Genomic DNA, 23,086 nt, shown 5'->3' with positions numbered 1-23,086 from the left:
TATTTATTTTAATGCCGCAAAAAGTAGCAAGATAAGCTTTAAAGCTTCTTCTTCTTATTTCATTCTCCTTCTTCTATCTTGTTTCTCTACATTCGTTCGTGTATACTTGTAACAAACATTAATGACTAGTTAGACTAGTTGCTAAGAGAAACTTGCCAGATAGCGCATTTACAGTGGAGCAATCAGTAGATTAATTGTTGTAGCTTAAGCTTTACATATTCCGGAAAGTACATGCTGTCAAAATGTCTGAAAATCTGGCGGCAGACTGACTTGACTCTGGTTTGAGGCATTTTGAGGCTGGATTTAATAAAATTTGACCCAAAACCATGCTGACCAGAACCAGATTTTCAGTCATTTGTATGTCGTGTGCTTTCCGGATATTTTATTTTCCCCAACAGGCAAAGAGCATACTGTCTGGGTACAGAAATATCTCTAAGGTACCTACAAGCGGTCTCTTTGTCTGTTATAGCTTGCAGTCATTAGTATTAGATGGATTATATTAGAAATAGAAATGACAAATCAATGAAAATTTGAAGATGAGTGATTTGGATATGATAATGGAAATCTTAAGTTCTTTTAAATGTTAGGAAATATATTTAGATTTATAGTCTTGTGAGATATAACTTTTTAAAGCTATATTGATGTAAATTCAAATGTACACATATTTGTTGCTATTTTGCCAGGTAGACAAAATCTAGAACCATTTGCGGTAGTTTACCAAATTATCGCTAATCCATTAAGGATATCATAAAATCATTTGATTAATCTCTCCCAAGCGGTATAATATTCCCTAGCTGATAACGAGGAAGAACATTCTCTACTTAAATATACTAGTAAAGCATGCTCGCGAGTGAGTTTTTAGCTTCCTATGTTCATAAGAGCATGTGCTTTGTCTGCCAGGATCACGAACGTACTCTTTTCAGATATGTTACACATGTTTCACATATTTAAAGTGAGCAAGCTCTCGAGAGAATGCTCTTTGCGCATTAGAAATAGCCGTTAAGTCAGTGCTTCTCAAACTATGCTCCGCGATGCACAAATTTAATCGTTCATCTCATTTTGGACTTAAAAAGATCATAATTATTTAGACATGAATTTCAGGAAGTTAAAAGCTGAAAAACTTGAGAACCACTGCATTGAGACATTGCTTCTCCGCTGTATAAACGACAAAACATCAAAAATCTCATGAGGATGTCCATGACAGCAATCTTCAACCTTTTTGACGGCAATAAATTATATTTACCGTATTGAATCACTTATGTTCTTAACTTCTTACTGACCCAAAAGCCTAAATTGACAACATTGATCCTCAGACCAAAAGCTTTGATATAAAATACCCTCCAGATACCCAAATGTCACGAAATTTTCGGTTCGTTTAAATTCTCATTTTATTTTGACCCATTTGAATTTAAAATGCAATTTAGTTGGGGTTTACCATAAATTGGTCACTTTTTTGTGTAGACCACATGTACAGCTATAAATTTCAGCTATGATTTTCATTACTAAATTTAAATTAGGATTAAGGCTTTATTTAAGATTCAAGGGACAATAAATGCATCAAAGTTTGTACCTTTTACATTTTATATGAGCACAACCTTTAGGTCATAAAGGTGTGTGTTTCACTTGCCACATGAGTCTTCGAGGCATCCAAAAAAAGTTCTTCTTAACTTTGCAATTTGAGCTTTTACACACGAAACAAATTGAAACAGATAATGAAATAAAAGTGCCCTTTATCACAGGCAGAAACTCAATTATTCATGCGTAATTTATTCATGAAACAGTCAGACATACAAAAGTAAGATAAAATGAATCCGTGCGGAACTATATCTCAACGGAATTGCGTTTAACAAACTTGATAAGCATTAAACAGAAAAAGGGAAAAATTATGAAAAACAAATTTTTTAAAGCTTTTTCGTAAATACAGTTCCCGAGCAGCACAAATGAAGGAGCGTCGGTCAAGGAACTTTGAAATGAAGGCGTCCGTTTGGCATTCATACTTATCTTCTTCGCTGGTCGTACAGTTCGTGATTATGATCCATTGATTCCTTCAGATGTTGTCTTAAACCTAAGCTCGACTCGACTTCGAGCTCTGCCTTAAATTGGCTCTATCGCTGGGTTCCGTTTGCCAATTTCTAGGTTGTCAACAGCGTTGTTAAGCGTTAACTGCTTAACATGAACTCTTTGAACGTCCTCGTGATTTTTTGTCATCTACAAAGTCAGATTTGAAGACCTTATTCAGAAAAGCTTCTATAGACGTCCATATGGCTGCCCAAAAAAAACAGAATCTATTATGTCGTTACGTAAAACGACAGTTTTCTAATTATTCAAATATTTCAGTTGTTATATTATGAATTAAGAATTATTATTCTATTTAATCATTTGTTTAACTTGAATTTATGTACAAATGATAATTATAATTATAATAAGCATTTTGTTCAAGCTATTATGTTACAAATGTACAATTACTATTTAACGGTCACTCAAGATTTGAAAGTTGAACGTTATTCTTAAAGCGTTACTTTAGTAAGAATTCGTTTATAAACTTTCTTTCCCTTCATAACCGCGATTGAGTGAAGTCGTCACAATTTTTCTAAAAATTTATATTCCTTCATATTCTTTAATATATATATAATTAAGGCTAAAGCGCCAATAAAGTGAATTAAATTAAATGCAATTGATTTCGTTACTTTCGCTGAATCACATATTTTTAGAAAAATTAATATTTTTAGAAAATTTTGAAATAAGTGCAAATTTGTGAAAAAGTTGGATCAATAGATAAATCTCGTGCTCTATCCTATTAACTTCATATAAAGTGTTCAATAATTAGTGAATATTGTGAAATTTAGTAAAGTTAAGTGAGAAATTAAAAGTTTCATAAAAATTCCGGAAAATTTTCAGCGTGTCAAGTTTCGCGAAAATTTCGGTCGCGTTATATTTAAATCGCATCATTTAAAGTCGTGTGAAGCATCTGAAGGCACGAAAAGAAGCCAGTTGAAGTTATCGAATCATAGAAGGAAGCACTTGATAGATCCAGTTGACCAGAATCATCAGAAAATCTCTGTAGTAAGTAACAATAGAATTTTTAACCTTTTTGTTTTTTCTTCTCTTTTCACGAAACAACAAAACGATTTGCTTACAAGAAGCCAATCCCCGCTAATTCAAGACTACAGAGATACCATTTCTGGTCAACAAGTCAGGCAAAAGACTCACGTCAAGTTAATCAAAGCACATTGACAAGTTAGGAATCATCTAAAGTCGTTGTACAAGAAACGACTTTTACCGCCAAGCAAAAGGCACACTTCACTAGTTGTTCACCATTAAAGTCGTCATACAAGAGACGATTTTTACCGCCAGACACGAGGCACCATTTAAGTTGAAAAGTCATCGTAGTCATCAGAGGCAAGACGCATTTTAACAGTCAGTCACCACAAAAAGGTGCAACCAACCGTCAGTCACTTTTCAAAATAAGTGCAACCAGTCGTCAGTCACTTTACAAATAAGTGCAACCAATCGTCAGTCACTTTACAAATAAGTGCAATAATTTCAAGTCGTCGCACAGCCTCATGAAGTCACCGAAACAACAGTTAGTCACTTACAATTTCAAAAGTGCAATGCAGTAGATGAAGGGAAAGCATCGAAAGCATCACAAGTCGTCGAGTAATAGGACGCATTTATTCAACGTTATTTATTGCCTACAAGTAGCATATAACTATTAAGTCGTCAAGTACTGAGACGCACCTTTTCATAATTAATTATTGCCAACAAGAAGCAAATAATTATTAAGTCGCCAAGAATTAAGACGCAAATATTCAAAGCTAGCAAGTAGCAAATTATTAAAGTCGTCAGTAAATAGGACGCATATATTCATCATTAGTTTAAGCTAACAAGTAGCAAGTATTTACTGCAGTTGTGAAAGAGCGCATCACAAGTTTGACATCAAGTCAAGTATTATAACATAGTGATCAAGTCACATCAGCAACAGCGCATTTAAATTAAAGAATCGTTATGAGAGCTGATGGATCAGAAGTTGATGTTCAATTAACATCACATAATTTAGGAATCAACGAAAGCAAGTTAAATTTCAACGCGAACAGTCAAGGAATGTCGCAGAATTTGAGGACTCATAGGAAGTTCAATTCGATTGATAAGTCCAGCAAGGAATTGAAGCAGATTATATTGGCACAGACAGAACAACTCTCAAAGATATTGGGATTATTACAATCATCGTCGTCTTCAAGTACTTTTGGAACAAGATCCAATAGTAATATAAAAGGAACAGAAGATCCAGTGAGGCTTCAACAAATCTCAGTCAACAATGCTTTACTGCATACAAATAAAGCATCAGCGCACATAGACGATAAGGCAAGGTATCATCAAGTAATATCAGCATCAGTGAACAATAGCGCATCGAGTTCATTTTATAATTATGATGATTATAAGTATGAAATTCGTGACAATAAGATAGCAATATATTTGGGCTATAATTTAGAAGCAGTTCAACAATTGCCAAAGCAATGTTTGATTTGTGCAAGAACAAATCACTACACGATAGAGTGCAAGACTTATCGTGATATGGAAGCAGATGCAAGGTATAGCATAGTCAAAGCAAAGAATCTTTGCATGAATTGCTTATTAACATCAAATCATAAAACAAAGGATTGTGATGTAAAGGCAGGATGCGGCTATAGATTCGATAGGTATTCAAGATGTACGGCAAGACATCATATTACACTTCATCGATCAAATGAGGATCCAAATGAACGTGAGGAGTCAACAGATTCAGATTCAAAGGAACATGAGTTGTCACAGCAAGAAGAAACAGGAAGTCAACATGAAGCTTCGTACTTAAGTAGCTGTGTATCAGCACATGAAAAGCAGGATCAGATAGTGCAAGACTATTCTGATACAACATCAACAAACGATGTAAGTAAACCTTATACATTATTTGCAATTGAAGCACTGCCAGTAAATAAATTAGAAGGTAATTATAAGTCAAATAAAGAATCAAATGAAATTCGAGAGTCGAATGAATTATTGGAACCGAATGAAAGTTTTACATCAGCCTTGTCTATACCTGATGTATTGAATAAAAACAATAAGCTTTCAAATACATTAACAAATCTAATCCTTCATACTGACAAGCAGTTTGAAGAGATCAATAATGAGTCAACAATTAGAATGGAATCAAAACAAAACTATAAAGCGTCAAGTAGCTTGCATAGTCACCTCATTGAGAATGGAAATAAGAAGGTTCAACAATTAAAGCTTGAAAGAAAGCGGACCATAGAAATTGTTCGAATAGCAAACAGCAAAGGACGATATAAGGAATGGAAGATAGGATAGTGAAATTTGGTCACCAACATCCAGGAACATATTGGCTTATGACGGTGCATACTATTCTTCCGGCCCTCCCGAGGATGTCGTTACGTAAAACGACAGTTTTCTAATTATTCAAATATTTCAGTTGTTATATTATGAATTAAGAATTATTATTCTATTTAATCATTTGTTTAACTTGAATTTATGTACAAATGATAATTATAATTATAATAAGCATTTTGTTCAAGCTATTATGTTACAAATGTACAATTACTATTTAACGGTCACTCAAGATTTGAAAGTTGAACGTTATTCTTAAAGCGTTACTTTAGTAAGAATTCGTTTATAAACTTTCTTTCCCTTCATAACCGCGATTGAGTGAAGTCGTCACAATTTTTCTAAAAATTTATATTCCTTCATATTCTTTAATATATATATAATTAAGGCTAAAGCGCCAATAAAGTGAATTAAATTAAATGCAATTGATTTCGTTACTTTCGCTCAATCACACTATTATCTGGAGCTTTCTACATTTGTGTCACTCGGGAGTCATTCGAAGGAACTGAAAAGGAGATAATAATCTAATTTTTGATAATGTTTCTTTCCTTTTCCTCTAACTAAATTGGGGTATTTCGTTTCTATGCCTACAAAAAGTCTCTTCTTAACTATATAATTTGAATTTGTAATGAAAATAATGTTTAATAATACCTTCAATAAACTAATCTCTTTTTAACAACCTATTCAACATGAGTAAGAAGATGCTAATGAAAAAGGAAAGCATAAATATTGATGAAGTAAAAATATTCAGAAATTATGCATAAAAAAATTCCATTACCCACAACATCCACATGTACAAATCTGATTAATGATGTTGTTTTTTTTTATGTTTTTCTTGTGAAAACTTTACATGAGGATGTTATGGATATTATGTAACTTAGAGGAATTGTCAGTTATTCTAAGAGGCTCGATGGTGGAATGGTTTAGTACTTCGGTTCACAACTATTGCAACACCGAATCAGTGATCATGAGTTCGAGACTCGGCATGAGATTTCAAATCATATGTAGCCGAATCATAGCCTTCGTAGGCTATAGGCAATAGCTTTCGTAGGCTATAGACAAAAGCCTTCGTAGTCTATAGACAATAGCCTTCGTAAGATATAGGCAGTAATGTCACCAAAGGAGTGATTTTGATTCCACTATAAATTGTTCGTCTTTTGAGTGCAGGTGTCTGTCGCACCTTCACTTGTCAAACTGGCATTTGCCACATATCGTCCGTGAAGCTATTTCATAGAGAGTTTGAATATTGAAGGCACTTATGTAACTTGTAAATGTAGGAACTCTCTCTTGTAAATGTAGGAACAGGTCGTTTTAGTCATCAAATTAACTGAAAGACATAAAGTTGCTCTGATGGTACCCAAAAATACATGAATCTGACTTGGTGTCGAATTCGATTTAAATCAGACACTATGCCATAGCCACGTAGGCCTAGTGACGAATTTCGGATCGATTGAACGACAAGTGCTTTTTGGGACATCGTTATGACTGACTTTAATCCACCTTTAAAGCGAAAGATGCGATTAGTTTCATTGCATCGTTTGGATCTAAAGAGGACACAAGGCTTAACAAGAAGGAGATGCATTTGCATACACTATGCCTCACTCAGGATCTAACTAAGCGTTACGTCTTATCGAAATAGCACCTTACATGAAGAAGAAAATAGAGATTAGTTTAGTAAAGATCTATAATGGAAGAGCATGAAGAAATTTCATGTTTACATTCAATAAATTCCTTCTTCTACATCCACATCCTCACATGTATACATAATCAATATTGACAACAGTTTAATATGTTTAAATGCTTTTTCATGAATAAGAAATGGTTGCATGCTGAACCCTTTTTAAGTATTTAATCGCCGTTTCGGATCGTCTTTACTATGCCTCATTGCTTTGCCTATGAAATTCCTGACAAATTCTTTGGAAAAAATCATTTTCATTCACAAGTTTTGGGGTGTGGATTGATTGTTTATTCTGGCTAGGATTTGACAATGATGTGGACAGATTTTGTACATCCTGATTGGAATTCATGAATTTTTGATGGCCCATATGTATTACATTGGAATTCTCGTACAGAAGGATAATGTAATGGATATGGATGATTTTGAACAGTATGTCAATATTTTACAATGTCTCCAGACATGATAAATTAAGGCAAACTTTAAATATTTTTCTTGTAATGTCATTAAAGCTGTCTATTGTCATCCAATCTGCATATTTGCACAATAAAATCCGGAATTCAAGTTCTATCCAAATAATCCCCAATTTTTGAGACAGAAGACAGAAGACCCCTCATAATATCACATCCTTATTCCATCCAAGAAATGGCATGTGAAAGATTGAAGGCAGTTAAATGTATGTCTAGGCATCCGCATTCAATCATCTCCATTTCTTGTATCTGTTTCCTCTATGACAATTGTAAAATGTAATGATTTGGAAATTGTTTTGTCCTTCTTTTATTGCGTCTTAGCATTTCAAAGGATATAATAAATGTGAAGAGCATAAATTCTCTCCATTTCGTCATCATCATCGTCTTCGACTCGAAATGTGATATAAAGGAAGGAAAAGAAGGAATTCACTTAAAGAGAAACATTCTCTTCTTTTATTTTATCTTCTATTAATTTGTTGAAAACAAAATAAGAATACTTGAAATGCTTTTCTTTTTCTTTACTACCCTATGTACTTAGAAAAAGGGGGAAGCATCTTCTATTTAGCATTATATTTTTTTGTATATAAAGGTTTGGATGCTATGTTTGGAATCTTTAAGATAGATATTTTATTTCAAAAATTTAGAAAAAATTCCAAATTTCTTTAATTACGCCAGCAGTGCCAACGTATTGCCAGTCATGGCTCTTTTCCAGCCGAGCGACAAAATTGAAGATTATTCCGCCATGGGTCTTTCAATGTTCTGCTAAACCTCTTTTAGTAACACTAAATGAAAGACGACTTCATGCGGATACCGTATGGCTGCACTTTAGAGTAGTTACTTACCTTCTTCATTTGTGTCGCTCGGGAGCAGATCTGTTTGTTAACCGACCGAAACGTCCTTCTTACTTACTTCGCTGATCGTACTGATCAGTTGTGATTCATGACCTCCCACAGGAGTCGTCTGAAGCTGGCTCTATCGCTAGCTTCCACTTTTCAATTTCCGATACCAAACGCAATACTATCTCTATCGACAGCTTCCTTTCAAGAGTTTTTTAGACGTCCACGAGCTCTTTTACCGTCCAGAAAGTCAGCTTTGAAGACCTTAATTAATGGAGTTTCAATAGGCCTTCCAATAACATGTCCGGCCCATCGCAGTTCGTCACGGAACTTTAAACGTACTTTAAGGTCCTGTCATATGGCTTCAATATGGAGTCAGCTTCCATTTGGTGTTAAAAAAAATTAGTGGGTCCTTTAAAGGATTCGTGGCAGAACCGTCTTCACTTGTGTCACTCGGGATTACAATTTTAGCCTTTTAACCTGACATCTAGCTACAAAATTTTAGTTTCAAACATTATCATACAATTTCACGCCTCTTTCCTGCCTAATTGAGCATCAACAATAACACAACTGTTCCAAATACAAAAGCTTAATTCCCACAAATTCCACATCCAAAAACTTGTCACTCAACCAAACCACAAATCTGAAATTGCATGACATACATCTTAAACATCCAAAGTGCATAGTGATAAATGAAATAAATATGTAAATATCATTGCGACACCTTCACACCACTTCCACTTCAAGATTAACACCTACGATGTAGCGTACAGACAGCTGGCAATATTTTTCATTGTGTGATAAAAATAAATATCAATATAACCATAGCTGCTTGAAATTTATGGCTCATTTCCGTGTGGAGAATTTTTTTTTTCCTCGATGAATAAAGCTCAAGCGTCTGGAGGTGGATAAAAAATGTTGGGTTGTTTTTAAAATATGATGTCATATTGCTGAAAAGCTTAATGTTACAACAGATGTCCTGGAAGTATATTGTTATTAATAGACTTTGATCGTGTGGCAAGTGTTTTCGACAGAATTTTGATAGAAATTTCCGGAATCTGCCAAATAAAGCACTCGATTTTCTTGAATTTTAAATCCTTCACTTTGTTCTGTTCCTTAAGTAGAAGTTCCTTTCGTAAAATGGCCTTTAATTTAATTAAATAACTTAATTTCAAATAATTTCTCACACAAAATGTAAACAAAGAGGGCAAAAACTACTTTCGTTAAATTTAACGAACCCAAATCAATCAAAATTCAAAAATAGAAAAACCGTTAACTTAGAAATAATTTAAAATGATTTAGTAAACATTGAAATTTCAAGCAATAACTTCAACAACAAAAAAAAAGAAAGCAACAAGTCACTTATTTACGTGTTTAGGAAAGTTTCCAAAAATAAATAATATTTATTTTTAATCCATCACTCATCTTTCGGCTAAATAGGGTGAATATCTCAGAGGGAGCAAGTGCCAATCATATCGTATATTACACATTATGCGTTGGTGTTTGTAGGAATTCATCGGAAGTTTTTAAAGTAGAAATCGATACACCTACTCATTGAATTTTCATCCTTAACATTTGCTTTTGGGAGCAATGTTATAAATGCTAAACTTTTTATTGATAATTTGAAATAAGCAGCTAATGAAAAATCTAAAAATATTCATAAATATTTATGCTGTAAATACTAAAGTAATAAGTCAGTATTGAAGTGAATTCTAGAAAATTTAAATTATCCAAAAATCAATGTAAGAGGTCGAAGACAAATTTAGTTTGAAGCAGTTTGCTAAGAACCGACTGAAAGTTGTATGAAATGCTATACTTCAAAAGAGTCATCAGAAAAAATACCTGCAATTTTCAATCGGATTTTATCGAACAGAGGCGAACTCAAGTGGATTTCGATCTCTGCGAATTTTATTTGAAACATCGTTACTAACTTAGAGCTAGGTTAACTATACTCTATATCAGTGTTGCGCAACCTATTATTATTCTCGCCACAACTTAGTGGTAAACTTCGATTAAAACCTCACACAGTTAACGATTCTTGGCATTTCAAAAGTTTTTTGACAACACACTAGTGTATCACAGCACAAAAGTTGCCCATTACTGCTCTAGACCAGTGTTGTCCAAACTCTATGCCGCAGTACAATAGAGTGTCACCAAAATTTTTGAAAATGTTATAAACCTAATTGTTGCTTGCGGTTTCGGTCGTGGTTTACTACCAAGATGTGCTGCATCACACAGGCTGCCCACCACTGCTCTAAACCATTTGAATGTCTCTTAATAGAATTCCTTCCTACGGCTTTCAATCCTTTCTATCCTTTCTACAACTCTTAATTTTGAATGAGAAAATTTCCTTCAATGCAAAACGAGCACTCGACATTGTTCTCCTTGCCATCAATTCAATTATTCAAATATTTGAAGAAACAAAAAAAGAAAAGTAAAAGTGAAGCTTTTTACTTATAATTTGATAGCATTAACAAAACAAACGCTTTTTATGTCATTAATCTCTTCTTCTTCTTTCTTTTTTTTTCTTCTTCTAACTTTCCTGTTTTTGTTTCCTCTTTTTTTTTCTTTTCATATGCGCCAAAAAATGTGTTTGTAATAAAAATAATTAAATTTTCGCTTGACTAAATGTGAGTGTCGAAAAAATATTTCTCACAAGACCGATTTTATGATTTTCAAATTGGAAAGATGAAATTAATCCCATTAAATGTAATTATGAATAATCTATACTTTGTTTTTAATTTAGATTCCTACTTCTATTGCTTTATTTTTGAATTTTGATGCTTTTTTGTATCATTTAATCCAGTGGTGCGCAACCTTTTGTCTTACGCGGCATCCCTTACAAAAGTTGCTTATAGTATGTCACGTGACAGCTTGCACACTAATATGTCGCGTCACACACATTACACACTAGTATGTTACGTCACACAGATTGAACTCTAGTATGTCGTTTCATACAAGTTGCACACTAGTATGTCGCGTTACTCAGTATGCACACTAGTGTGCTGAGTGACACATGTTGTTCACTAGTGTGTCGCGTAACACGATTTATTCACTAGTATGCTCGTCATACAGGTTGTACACTAGTGTGCGGCGTCACACTCGTTGCACACAAGTTTGATGCATCACACAAGTTGCACACAAGTGTGCCGCGTCATGCGGGTTACTCACTAGTAATCTGCATCATTCAACATTGAACCGATTGCTCACTAATGTTGCTCACTTGTGTGTCTCGTCACACAAGTTGTACACTAATATGTCGCGTTACACAAATTGCACACTAGTATGTCGCATCACATAAGTTGCATACTAATATGTCGCGTCATATAAGTTGTACACTAGTATGTCGCGACACACAGGTTACACATCTGTTTATCGCGTCATACAAGTTGCACACTAGTATCTTTGGTCACACAAGTTGCACACTAGTGTGCCGCGTCATACATTTTGCCAACTAGTGTGCCGCAGCACACAAGTTGCTCACCACTGATTTAATCTGTCTGCAAATCGATTAAGTCAATATTATGATTAATATTTCGCTTATTTCCAATAATTGATTGAGTTTTAAATTTCACTTTAATTCTTATTTTCATGATTATTATCAATATTTATAGCTTAATCCTGTATAAATAATGCTGATTATGATTTATTTGAATAGTTTTATTTGCATGAAAATTCTCTAGAGTAAACCAAAATTTTTCACTGTTTCTGTTGGAGGTTCCAAAATTTAATTTCAACATCTGACTCGGATTTCAGAAGAATTCTTCTGATTATGTTAATGGATAATATGTTAACGATAAAGATTATATTGATTTTAATGACTTTTGTATAGAGGAATTCCGATGATTTCGAAAATGAATTTATCAGCAATTTTATTCATTATTCGCATCAGGCGTGAATGGCAAAAGCTGAAAACTCAAAGCAAATATTCTGATTATCTTTTTATCCAATTAATCGAAATCATTGGGAATTATGCGAGAATTTTGGTACAATATTAAGTCCTTATTTGCATATATATTGCTGAAAATTAATTCATTTTTGATGATTTTATGCTACAGAGTTTGGACAGTCTTATATGTAAATTTCATAACGTTGATGATATGGACATGAATAAAGCAGCCTAGAGATGCATGGCTCATAAAGATAAAACTGAATCACACATAAAGCACCTTGATTAACCGACGATTTAATTAACTTGCTTAATCCGCTGGTTGTATGAATCAGTTGTACTCCATGGACACCCTTAAATGGTTTCCAAAATTTACTCTAAGCCTACTCACTTACTTTGTTGGTCAAACAGGTCGATTGTGATCCGTCGCTTCCCTGAAAGAGCTTTTAAAGTTTGCCCAATCGCGGGGTTCCATCTCCTAATGTCTAATTCCTAGTGGAATACAGTCTGTAACAACAGCCTCCTTTCATGAGTTCATTGGTCGTCCACATGGGGTGAACAACACCCCATGTGGAAATTTCCCAATAACTCGAGTGGACAGAAATATGATATTAGTTGATCCACAAACGAAAAGACGTTCTGAAGTTTAAAAGGCAACATTCTAAAAGAATGTCAGTTAGATGCATAATCGGATAATTTGTACAAATTTCGTGGCATGGCCAATTGGGTAGCAAGTTCAATATTGTCTCTTTAATATACAGCCTTTTTAGATTTGCCTGAATATGAAATATCCAAAAACTATCCATTCTAGACATTCCATTCCAAAAACTTAACAATTTATCGCATTGCTTTAAACTTCTTTCCATAATTTCCATCCTAATTGATATTAAGCCATTAAATTCAATCTAAATGTGCCTGAGGTCATTAAAGGAAAATTCCATCCACAATTTCTAAATGGACTTCTCGAGATGATCCGTTGTCGACTTTACGATACGGTATATCCTAAAATAATCTTTTGAATGAGGGTAGATTATATGAAAATTTAAGATAAAACCCTTTACAAGCTACTCGAGATACCCAAAAATATGTTATTTCCTTTGCTAAATGGTGCTCAGCAAAGAGAAGATGTTTTCTTCTTTAATGGTACTCTGGAGAGTATATCCTTATAACGTACGATCTATGTCCAAAATAAATATATTAATTAGACTGTGTTAATGACTTTGGGATACTTACGAGTATTTGTGTGTTTGAGGGCAGATGTCCTTTGAAAGTTGATTTTGTGTATAATATTTGATATAGAGCATGAACTTCCTCTCAAGTCTTTTAAGATAATAATCATCATCTTATTCAGTGGTGAACAACCTTTATTTTTGGGGGGACATGTTGCTTGTGAGTCTCACACATGGAATACAAATCATGGCATTTCCGAATATATGTGGGAATACACAAATGTGCCGCGGAATAAAGGTTGCCCACCTCTGATCTAATTCGATAAAGTTTCCACGTGAGTTTTCAAAGTAATGAGATTTTAATAGCAATTACTGTAATGTTATCAATATATGAAGCTATAATTAGAAAACCTATCGGTATCGTAGCAAATCATCCATAACCATCTTTCCGTCATTAAATTTGGAACCTCCACTATTTTCTTGCCTACGTTATTTTTGGGATAATTACGAGTCCTCGTGTATTGATCGAGGGCAGCATGTCCCAAGATCAGTAATTGATTAATAAGTCACTTTGATAAACAAGACATGATTCTAACTTCCTCGAAATGAAATCAAGGATCCAGTTTTCAAAACAAGAACCGGTAGGATCCAGGTCACTTCCAGAACTAAAACACAAGATCCAGTAAGATCCAGGTCACTTCCAGACCTTAAAACCGAGATCCAGTAAGATCCAGGTCACTTCCAGAACTAAAACACAAGATCCAGTAAGATCCAGGTCACTTCCAGACCTTAAATCCAAGATCCAGTAAGATCCAGGTCACTTCCAGACCTAAAAACCAAGATCCATATAAAACGTCCTCAAATTCAAGAACATCATCATTTAACGGATTTTCATAATTCAAACCTCATAACGGTCAAAAAAATTCAAACATTGTACAGTAAACACTGTAGAAACATCAACAAACATTGAAAAACACTGTAAAACAATGAAAAAGCGTGTTGTTGTTTTTGTTGTTGTTGTATATGAAAATGATAAACTGTTAATTATAGTATTTATGCAATGATTTGAAACTTCTAAATGATCGATAACCCAATAACTTTATAGAACGAAGCTATTAACACAAACCAGAGCTCTCTACGATGTCTAGTTTTCGAGATCTCGCGTTCCAGCCGAACAGCCGAACGAACGAACAAAGTGCATTATTAAGCTCCCTTTTGTAAACAAGTTTACAAAAATGCGCTAAAAAATATGTGGAAGTGGAAAAAAAATCACAACATGAGGGGATATAAAGTACGTGAAATAATTCTATGTGACTCTTTCATGGATATAAAAATGATCACAACCGTGAAATCACTCCGACGATGACTAAAAAATTATTCTTATATCATTCCTTCCTTATTAAATTGGCACTATATTATATATAGCTGACGTAAATGAGATTATCTTTATGGAAAAAGTCTTTGAATGAATATAAGAATTATGATGAGCGACAAGTGTCGTATCTCATCGTATCGTTTCATTTAGCATTAAAGCTAGCCTAGTAAATGACGTTGAGGATATTTTATGGTATATAAATAATTTTCTTGCTTCCTTTAGGGTATTTCGTGCTGAGCATTATGTATATGTGCTTTATTTTTATAGTAACCGTAGTTTTGATAGGGGGTATTTAGGAGTAGCTTAGAACTCCCAATCGTACAACTTATAGACATTCAGACCCTCAAACCTCTAAATTCCCAAACTTTCAAACCCTCAAACCCCAAACCAACAAACCGCAATATCATCAATCCTTCAAAATCACAAATCCATCCCTAAACCCCCTTAAAGTTCTAAACCCTCAAGTCCTCAAACCCCAAACCCTCAAATGCCAAACCCTCACTCCCTATTTGTTTGGAAATCGCTTCAATTTGCTAGGATATTTCATGGAAAAGTCCCGGATTGTCCATACAAAAAATATTCAAACCTTTACTCCCTTTCCCCTTTTCCTGGATGATTCATTTTCACCTTTGGTTGCTATACTCCTCTTCGTCCCTCCCGGCTATAGCCCAGACTATGCTTCCGCTTGCTGATTCCATGACATAGACACTGTAGTCTTATCAATTATCGAATTATCAGATACTTCAATCCTATCATGTTGTGGTTTTTTTTGTCAGTGTATTAGACACAGCAATGTAGCTTATCAAATCAAAGCTTTAGTTTTAATAACTTTTTTTTTATATTTTTTCTCTATAACCCAATTATCCTTGGAACTTTGCTTATTAAAAACTCTTTTCTTTTTTAATCTAAAAAAAATTATCGATAGCTGCTCTACTAGGTGCTCGTTTTCGTTCGGCTGATAATTGTTTAAGTGCAGATGATGGAATTGATGGAAATGGCCCTCTTGACATTCCAGCCGGTTGTAATATGGGAAGACGTCGGTCAAGAGCCGTCCTTTATCAACTATCGGGACATTATGTAAGAATAATATTTATTACTGCTGTAAAACTTATAAGATTGGTCCAAAACTGCAGGCCTGTATGCAAAAATTGCAGATTTGCAGCCTTGATCGAACTATAAGTTAAAGCCGAAAACTGCAGGCATGAGAGCGATTTTTCCGGGACTGGTACGGTAGATACACCACTTGTATAGATACACCACTGGTATGGTACACTTGACAAGGCAAAGAGGTATGCCTGGACCGAACAATCATACCAACGGTGCACCATTGGTCAGTGCATTGGCCACTGTACCAGACTTACAACTTTTCAATACCAAAATATACCACGGTACCATACCAGTGGAATACCTATATTTTACTTTAGCATGTCGGATCGTACCGTTCCAGTACCCAAGAAATCGACCCCTGCACATCCATTATGCAGGATTGCAGCTTTAGTCCGAACCCAAAAAATAAACATTTAATTCATTATTCTCTTTATTACATGCAAATTTGCTCATGTTTTGAAATCAGAAACCGGAGAAAATCAAGACTAAATTGAAACTTAATAACGTAAGTTCACAACTTAATTTATTTTCACCTCGTAAAGCTCTCATCATCATCACCCATACACATGTGTCTAATATTTTTGTTGTTTCTGCTTTCATCTATCCTTTATTCTCATCATCATCATGTGTATATATTTTTTTTGGTACATTGTGTGCTCTCTCATGGGAAATGAAACTTGAACACTTTTTTTTTTCATGCTCATATGATGCCATATGTATTTGTGTACGAGAAAAATGGGGAGAAAAATGTGTAAGAAAAGTAGGAGATGCTTGATGTGAAAATTCAATTTGTGTAACTGAATATTTGTTCAGCAGGTATCGACATGATCCTTTAGCTACAAAATTATGTATGAATTGAAAGTTCAACTTCTTTTTATAAGCCATAAAGTACTCATTTTACAGGCTGGGATTTTCTCGTTCCTTTTAAATTCATATTGAGTCAGCATGCATTCATATTAAATTACTTTTATGCTGATTCTATTGGTATATAAAATTGCAAATGCTGTGATTTGCAGTTTCATCGGAAGTTAGCAAAAAATTGGGGGGATTATTTTTTTGTGGAAGGGATCTAAAAAATCGATAAATATCCAAAATAGCTAAATCAATTTTTGGTTTGCAGGCATATCATTATTTTAGCCCAACTTTATTCTGTGAATGAATCATATAGTAAGCATTTTTTGAGGGGAAATTGAATACGCAACAGTAACCTGTTGACTTTGTTGCTTTATACTTCAAAAAATACAAGGGCGTATCTGATCGGAAGGAAAAAAGAGTTAAATTCAAATTGAGGAATGGAAGCATCTAGTAATATATAGGGAAATCTGCGAAGGCGACAGTAAGATTTTGTAGGAGCGTGGGTTTGATTTTCAGAGATTGATCTCTCAAATTCAGAGTTGATAATCAAAGGCAATATTGCAATTTATATTTTAATTAAAAAATTTATTTTTCGGGGCTGTTACGAATGGTAAGCAACACAGTGTCCCCGCGGTTTTATGGCAATAAATGCGGTCGATCGCAGTGTAACGGTCGGAAAAATATCAGATAATTTCCCATAAATTTAGCTTTATTTTAAACCATTTTGATAAAATTTACAGACTGTAATTGTTCAGCATGCAGTGTTTGAATATTACACGCTTTTATTCAACTCACTTTTTTGCTTTAGATTCATTTGATATTCAACGGTCATTTGATATTCAAATTATATTTATCAAATATTTATATATTTCGTAGTTGAAAACCCCTTGTTTATAAAATGTCACTCTATTTTTAAACTCGGAAGAATAAACATCAATGTGAATAATTAAATCTTCTTAAAAGTTGTTTAGTTAAACGTATCCATTAATAAGCTTTGTGGTACACATTTCTACATTTAAAAAAATACAAAACATACCCTCGTAGCCAGAAATTGACCTTAATTGTTGAACAATGACTGGATTTTTAATTTGGAAAATTGAAAGAGTTTGACCGAATCTTCCAGGAAAATCTTTCAAATTCCTTTATTGTTTTGCAGTTAAGATCAATTTTCGGTCTCCTTTAAACACAAATTCCATCAAAGTTCGTTCTAAATTACTGCAACGGAATAGTTTTGCAGACTTAAAAATTACCATGGATTGTCAACTCAATCATTTAATAGAGTCCAGTCAATTTGACAGTCCATCAATAATATACTCCCCAAGACATTTCATACAATAATTAACTTTACTGCTCTGAAAAATTCATCTCTTTAGGCATCTTATAAATATGAGTAGAACTTCCATCAGCAATATTTTCCTAAGCCGTTCTTGACCTTTTCATGTTATTCTTTTCTAAAATTAAATTAAAAACAACCCCAAAAAATTTATCTTCCTTAAAAAAATCAAGCCTTATTGAAAAAAAAATTTTGTTTTACTTCCCATGAGTAATAAAAGCGTCGCTTTAAAAATTTATTATTTCAATCCCTCTCGTAAAAGTAAAAATCCATACCAAACTTGTCCAAAATCAAAATTTAATTTAAAATTTTTTTTGTATCCCTTCCAACAGAATCTTTTACACACAACTATTGAACCATTGCCTGAGTATAAAACTCAATCGTTAAAAAAATCTCGTTTCATTCTATCGCATTATGGAGTTTTTAAAGGATTTTGGACTGGCTTATACTCGTTAGTACATTTTACGTTGCATTTGTTGTGCCATACAATGCAGCATTTGTTCAAGCAGATCGCGCTACAATGGCCAGTGATGTTGTTGTTGAGGCTTTATTTATTGTAGGTAAGTTCTTATATCCATAAATCTTCTTCTTATTGATTTTTTTTATTTTATGGACATAACGAGACAGTTTACTTCTGAGTAGCATTAAAGTAACCTCATAATCATTAATAACGTATAATAAATTTTACTTCCATTTTTTTTTTTCGTCTGCTTTTCCTTCTTCTTCCTACACATCTCAGATATTATTCTCAACTTCCGTACGACTTTCGTATCCAGTAAGGGCGAAGTGGTGTCGGACTCGAAACTGATTTGCCTTAATTATTTACGTGGTTGGTTTGTTGTCGATTTCCTAGCTGCAATACCCTGATCATCTTTATGCTAGTAATTTATTATCGGGTGAGGTGAGTAAATACATAAACACGTCTGGTGTATCCATACATAAGACAATAACGGACGTTTTGATGCGTAAAACGTGCTTGTGTTACAACACATACGATTACTATTTAATTTAATATGAGTCAGTTACATTGGTAGAGATAACAGCAACGATAACTGAACATAATGACCATGCTTTTGGCAAGGAAATATTGCAGGGTTGATAATTGACTGAATCATGGATGCAATTGGTTGGTTAAAAAGCAATTTTATAATTTTTGTGCCTAATTCGAGAGTATTCGGATATGAGAACATGATGTACTTAAAGGATATTAATAAATTTAATTCAATAACTAGTTACTTTCCAATTTTGCATCCCCAAGTCTTCGCGCACCAAGAAATTTCTCAATCTTGTTTATGCAATTGATTCAATCATAAGCTCTCTAAATATAGAAAGCAAGTTCATGTAGACATACTTCAAATCGAGGTACCTTTGGGCATTTACATGTAATACACTCATTTCATACTTCCTTCGTATTTGAATGATTTGTCTTTGTATAGTGGGTAATAGAAGAAATTTACTTCCAAAAATAATCATAAGTTAAATGTTACAAGTGTGTCTCAAACTTCTAAGCCCGAGCGACATAAATCAAGGAGGCTTTATCATGGAGCTTTTAAGGCTCTATTCAAGCTCTTCATGAACAAAAAATCGAAGCAGTCTCTGTTTGAGGTCCATATGTCTGTCAAATATAGACGGCTTTTGATTGATGTAAATAAAGTCAAGTAATTTTGTAAGATGTAAATCAGTTATATAAAGGAGTCTCTGTCAAAGTTTGTAGATGACAAAAGAGCACGAGGGCAATCACCGGTAGTATTTGCGATTGGAAAAGACAGCCATCGACAAAACCAATTTTAGACGTCAACTGACAGAGGTCATGGACAAAGTACAGTACTGTACTTACTGTATTTGTTGAATTTATATGAAATTACAGTCAGTACAGTACATTACTTACAATACTTACTGTACTTGTATGAAAGGACTGTACTTGGTCATAAATCACAATAGATTCTTACGGCCAGCGAAATAAGTAAGTCACACGGAACCTCTTCGTCTATGTCGCTCGGAGTCATTTTCCTGACCTTCTCAGAAAGCAGATATAAAAGCTTTGTTTATTAATAATTTACATAACTAGCCCAAAAACTCAAACAAAAAAAAAAATGCCAGCAGTTATCAATGAAGTTGAAGAATTCAAATAAAATTTAATAAAGTCATCTCTTTGACAACAAGACATCCCCTTAATGTTTGATCATCTACCAACTCTGATGTTATTCATTCTAATAAAAGCTCAAAAAAATGTCTTTTTTCATATTTAAGTGATGTAAAGGTAGAAGAGATGATAAAATAAAATAACAACAAATGAAATCGTCCCCACTTTACCTTCTTCACATTTTTTTCTTTATCTTCTTTACTTTTCATGCCCCATCCACTTATGAACGTCTAAAAGAAAAATAATGATGAAAGAGATTTTGCTTTCATTTTTCATTTAAATTGCCTTTGTTGACTTTCAACTTGAACTGGCCAGGAAATGGCAAGGGGCGTAATTTCTTTCTTTTTTTTGAACATTCTTCTTGTGCCTTTATTTACATTTGTGGCTTGATGAGTTGGGCGTAAGGAGGATGAGAAAATAAAATATACCTTTTTAACGTCACATTATGAAACTTAAACCCTCAGTCATATCTCACAAACAATCTTTTTGTCATCAATGTCATCATTTTATCGTTGTCTGTCTCACGGTCTCTTCCTTTTACCACGAGCAATAGTGTGGGAGTGTACAAGTTTTCGTTAATTATTATAATTATAAATTATAATTAGAAACACTCATCCGATTTACCTTAATAAATAACTCGATACAAGATTGCAATACAAGTTAAGGGGGATTTGATTCTTTTTAAAGTAATGCTTAAAGCCATAACAAGGGGTTATAAGATGAACTTATGATAATTAATTCTTTTAAGTGTACCCGAGTAGCTTATGATAATTATATGAAATATGCTGTCAAAGCTTTTAGAGCTTCAAGGAAGCACACTTGAGTCGATTCATCTCAAACCGATCTCGAGTCAATTAGTCGATTGACAAAATATCGATTCAACTAGACTTGATTTTTAGCATGAAGAGTTTCTGAATTTATTTCAAGTTTAATAAATACATTTAGGGAACTACAACTTTTTTTATTATGTTTCTAATATTTTTTGTCGACACTCATTTTCGACCTCAGTCATTTCAGATACTAAATGTAAAAATTGAACAAATATTACTGCGATTTTTTAATAATTTTTTGTCAGAAAAATTTTTCTGTTAAACTACCCAAATTATTAAAAATCGCGGTGCAATATTTGTTCAATTTTTACATTTGAATTTATCCCAAGATGACAATTAATAAAGGTCGAAATAATTATCGATAAAAAGTAATAGAAACATAATAAAAAGGATTGTAGTTCCTAAAATATTGTTATTATTAATGTTATGTTGAAAATGGATCAAATTGATATTTCAAGTTTTGCAGTTAACACTATGCTTTCCCGAGTCAAATCCCGGGAAAGCTTCCCAAAAGATTTTGGGGACTCGGGACGGGACGAGAATGGTATGAAGAAAGCATAATTAACACAACAACTCAGTACTAAATATGACTTGCCATTCGGGATAATGATTTCAAGTAGATTGTAAGAGCACTTTTAGGACATTAAGTTATTCAGGGTGCGATTTTGTTTATTAGTAGAACTCGAAATCTTCAAGTCCTGCTTATTATGCAAGACGCGTAAACTTCTAAAAATCCCAAAAATATCTCAGCTTTTTTCGACATGATTTAGGAGTCTTTTTGTATATTCCTTATCTGATCATCTGGCTACTGTAGTAGGAATATCCAAAGGGTTTTTAAAAATCTTGTCAGGAAGTATTGGGAATTTACGGGATATTTTGGAATATTTGAAGTTTATACGCATCGTTAAGGCTTATGCTAGGCTCATCTCATTTTAATCCCATTTTTCGGTCAAACCTCTGATATTAATACTAATCGAGGCTCCTAACAGGCAAAGAGCATGCATTTATGATACAAAAATACCACTACGGCACCCAAAAGCGGTGTCTTTGTCGGTTGGGGGTATGGCAATGGTAATAAAATTGATATAATTGCCCAAAGCTTCCAGAATTATCACTACAACTCTATCATACCCATGAGCAATGTATTGAATTAGATATACAAAGTTGCTTGCCTGAAGCCATTCGGATGCTCTCAATTCAATTGTCCATGCATTTTACAAAACAACATTTCATACCATGTACTATGGATATCAATTTGTCTTTAAACACTTTTTATCTACCAAGCAACACAGTGAATAAAAACAACCAATGAATGTATCTCAGCAGATTACAATTAAGACTTTGTGTCACTTGGAATTACAACTCTACATTAAATAATCCTCAATCGTTATTCTACAAACAACTGCTACCACATAAATAACTCTATTGTCATTTTCTATTTCCTTCCACAGGAATCGCATATACATTTAGTAAAACTAACTCGTCTTCTACGCTTAGCACGATTACTTCAGAAAATGGATAGGTATGAATCATCACTAATGAACCGATTCATCCGTAAAAAATATTTCATTTCTCTTTTTTCTCACCTCAAAAAAATTATGAAAACAGATATAGTCAATATACGGCAATGATTTTAACTTTATTAATGGTAAGTGCTTTGTGGTTAATGATTTAAAAAATATATACGATTGATAAATATTATATTTCATGGGGTGAATTTTCAATTAGCATACATTTATTAATTTATTTATTGCTGCCATCGTCAACATAATATTTTCGACTGTGTGGCTTTCTGGTCCTTGAATATAAAAATGTCCGATTTATGACCGATTTTCACAAATTATTCATGGTAATTATGTGACTGCCACATGTCATCCAAGTGGCAGCCACATTTCGATTAAGTGATTGCTACATGTCGTACAAATGACTGCCACATGTCGTTCAAGTCACTGCCACATGTTATCCATGTGACTGCCACATGTCGTCCAAATGACTGTCACATGTGGTCTAAGTGGCTGTCACATGTAA

General features: G+C 33.7%; 1 protein-coding gene across 1 annotated transcript in view; it reads left to right on the top strand.

Annotated features, from left to right (window-relative positions):
* The window catches only part of LOC139098939 (voltage-gated delayed rectifier potassium channel KCNH8-like), a gene marked incomplete at its 3' end in the record, with an annotated part of 51,178 nt that extends 28,472 nt beyond the window's left edge, over positions 1-22,706 (top strand). The window contains 7 exon segments of the mRNA XM_070651320.1: positions 15,716-15,867; positions 16,364-16,402; positions 18,418-18,520; positions 18,523-18,645; positions 18,825-18,940; positions 22,510-22,580; positions 22,667-22,706. Coding sequence (XP_070507421.1) covers positions 15,716-15,867; positions 16,364-16,402; positions 18,418-18,520; positions 18,523-18,645; positions 18,825-18,940; positions 22,510-22,580; positions 22,667-22,706 — 644 coding nt within the window.
* Between the last annotated feature and the right edge of the window lie 380 nt (positions 22,707-23,086).

This window comes from Chironomus tepperi, unplaced genomic scaffold (assembly GCF_022539635.2).
Source record: "Chironomus tepperi strain 1889 unplaced genomic scaffold, CSIRO-AGI_Ctep_v1 contig_455, whole genome shotgun sequence".
NCBI classification, from domain to species: domain Eukaryota; kingdom Metazoa; phylum Arthropoda; class Insecta; order Diptera; family Chironomidae; genus Chironomus; species Chironomus tepperi.
The sequence above is the reverse complement of the archived record's forward strand: the minus strand, read 5'-3'. Positions and strand labels throughout refer to the sequence as shown.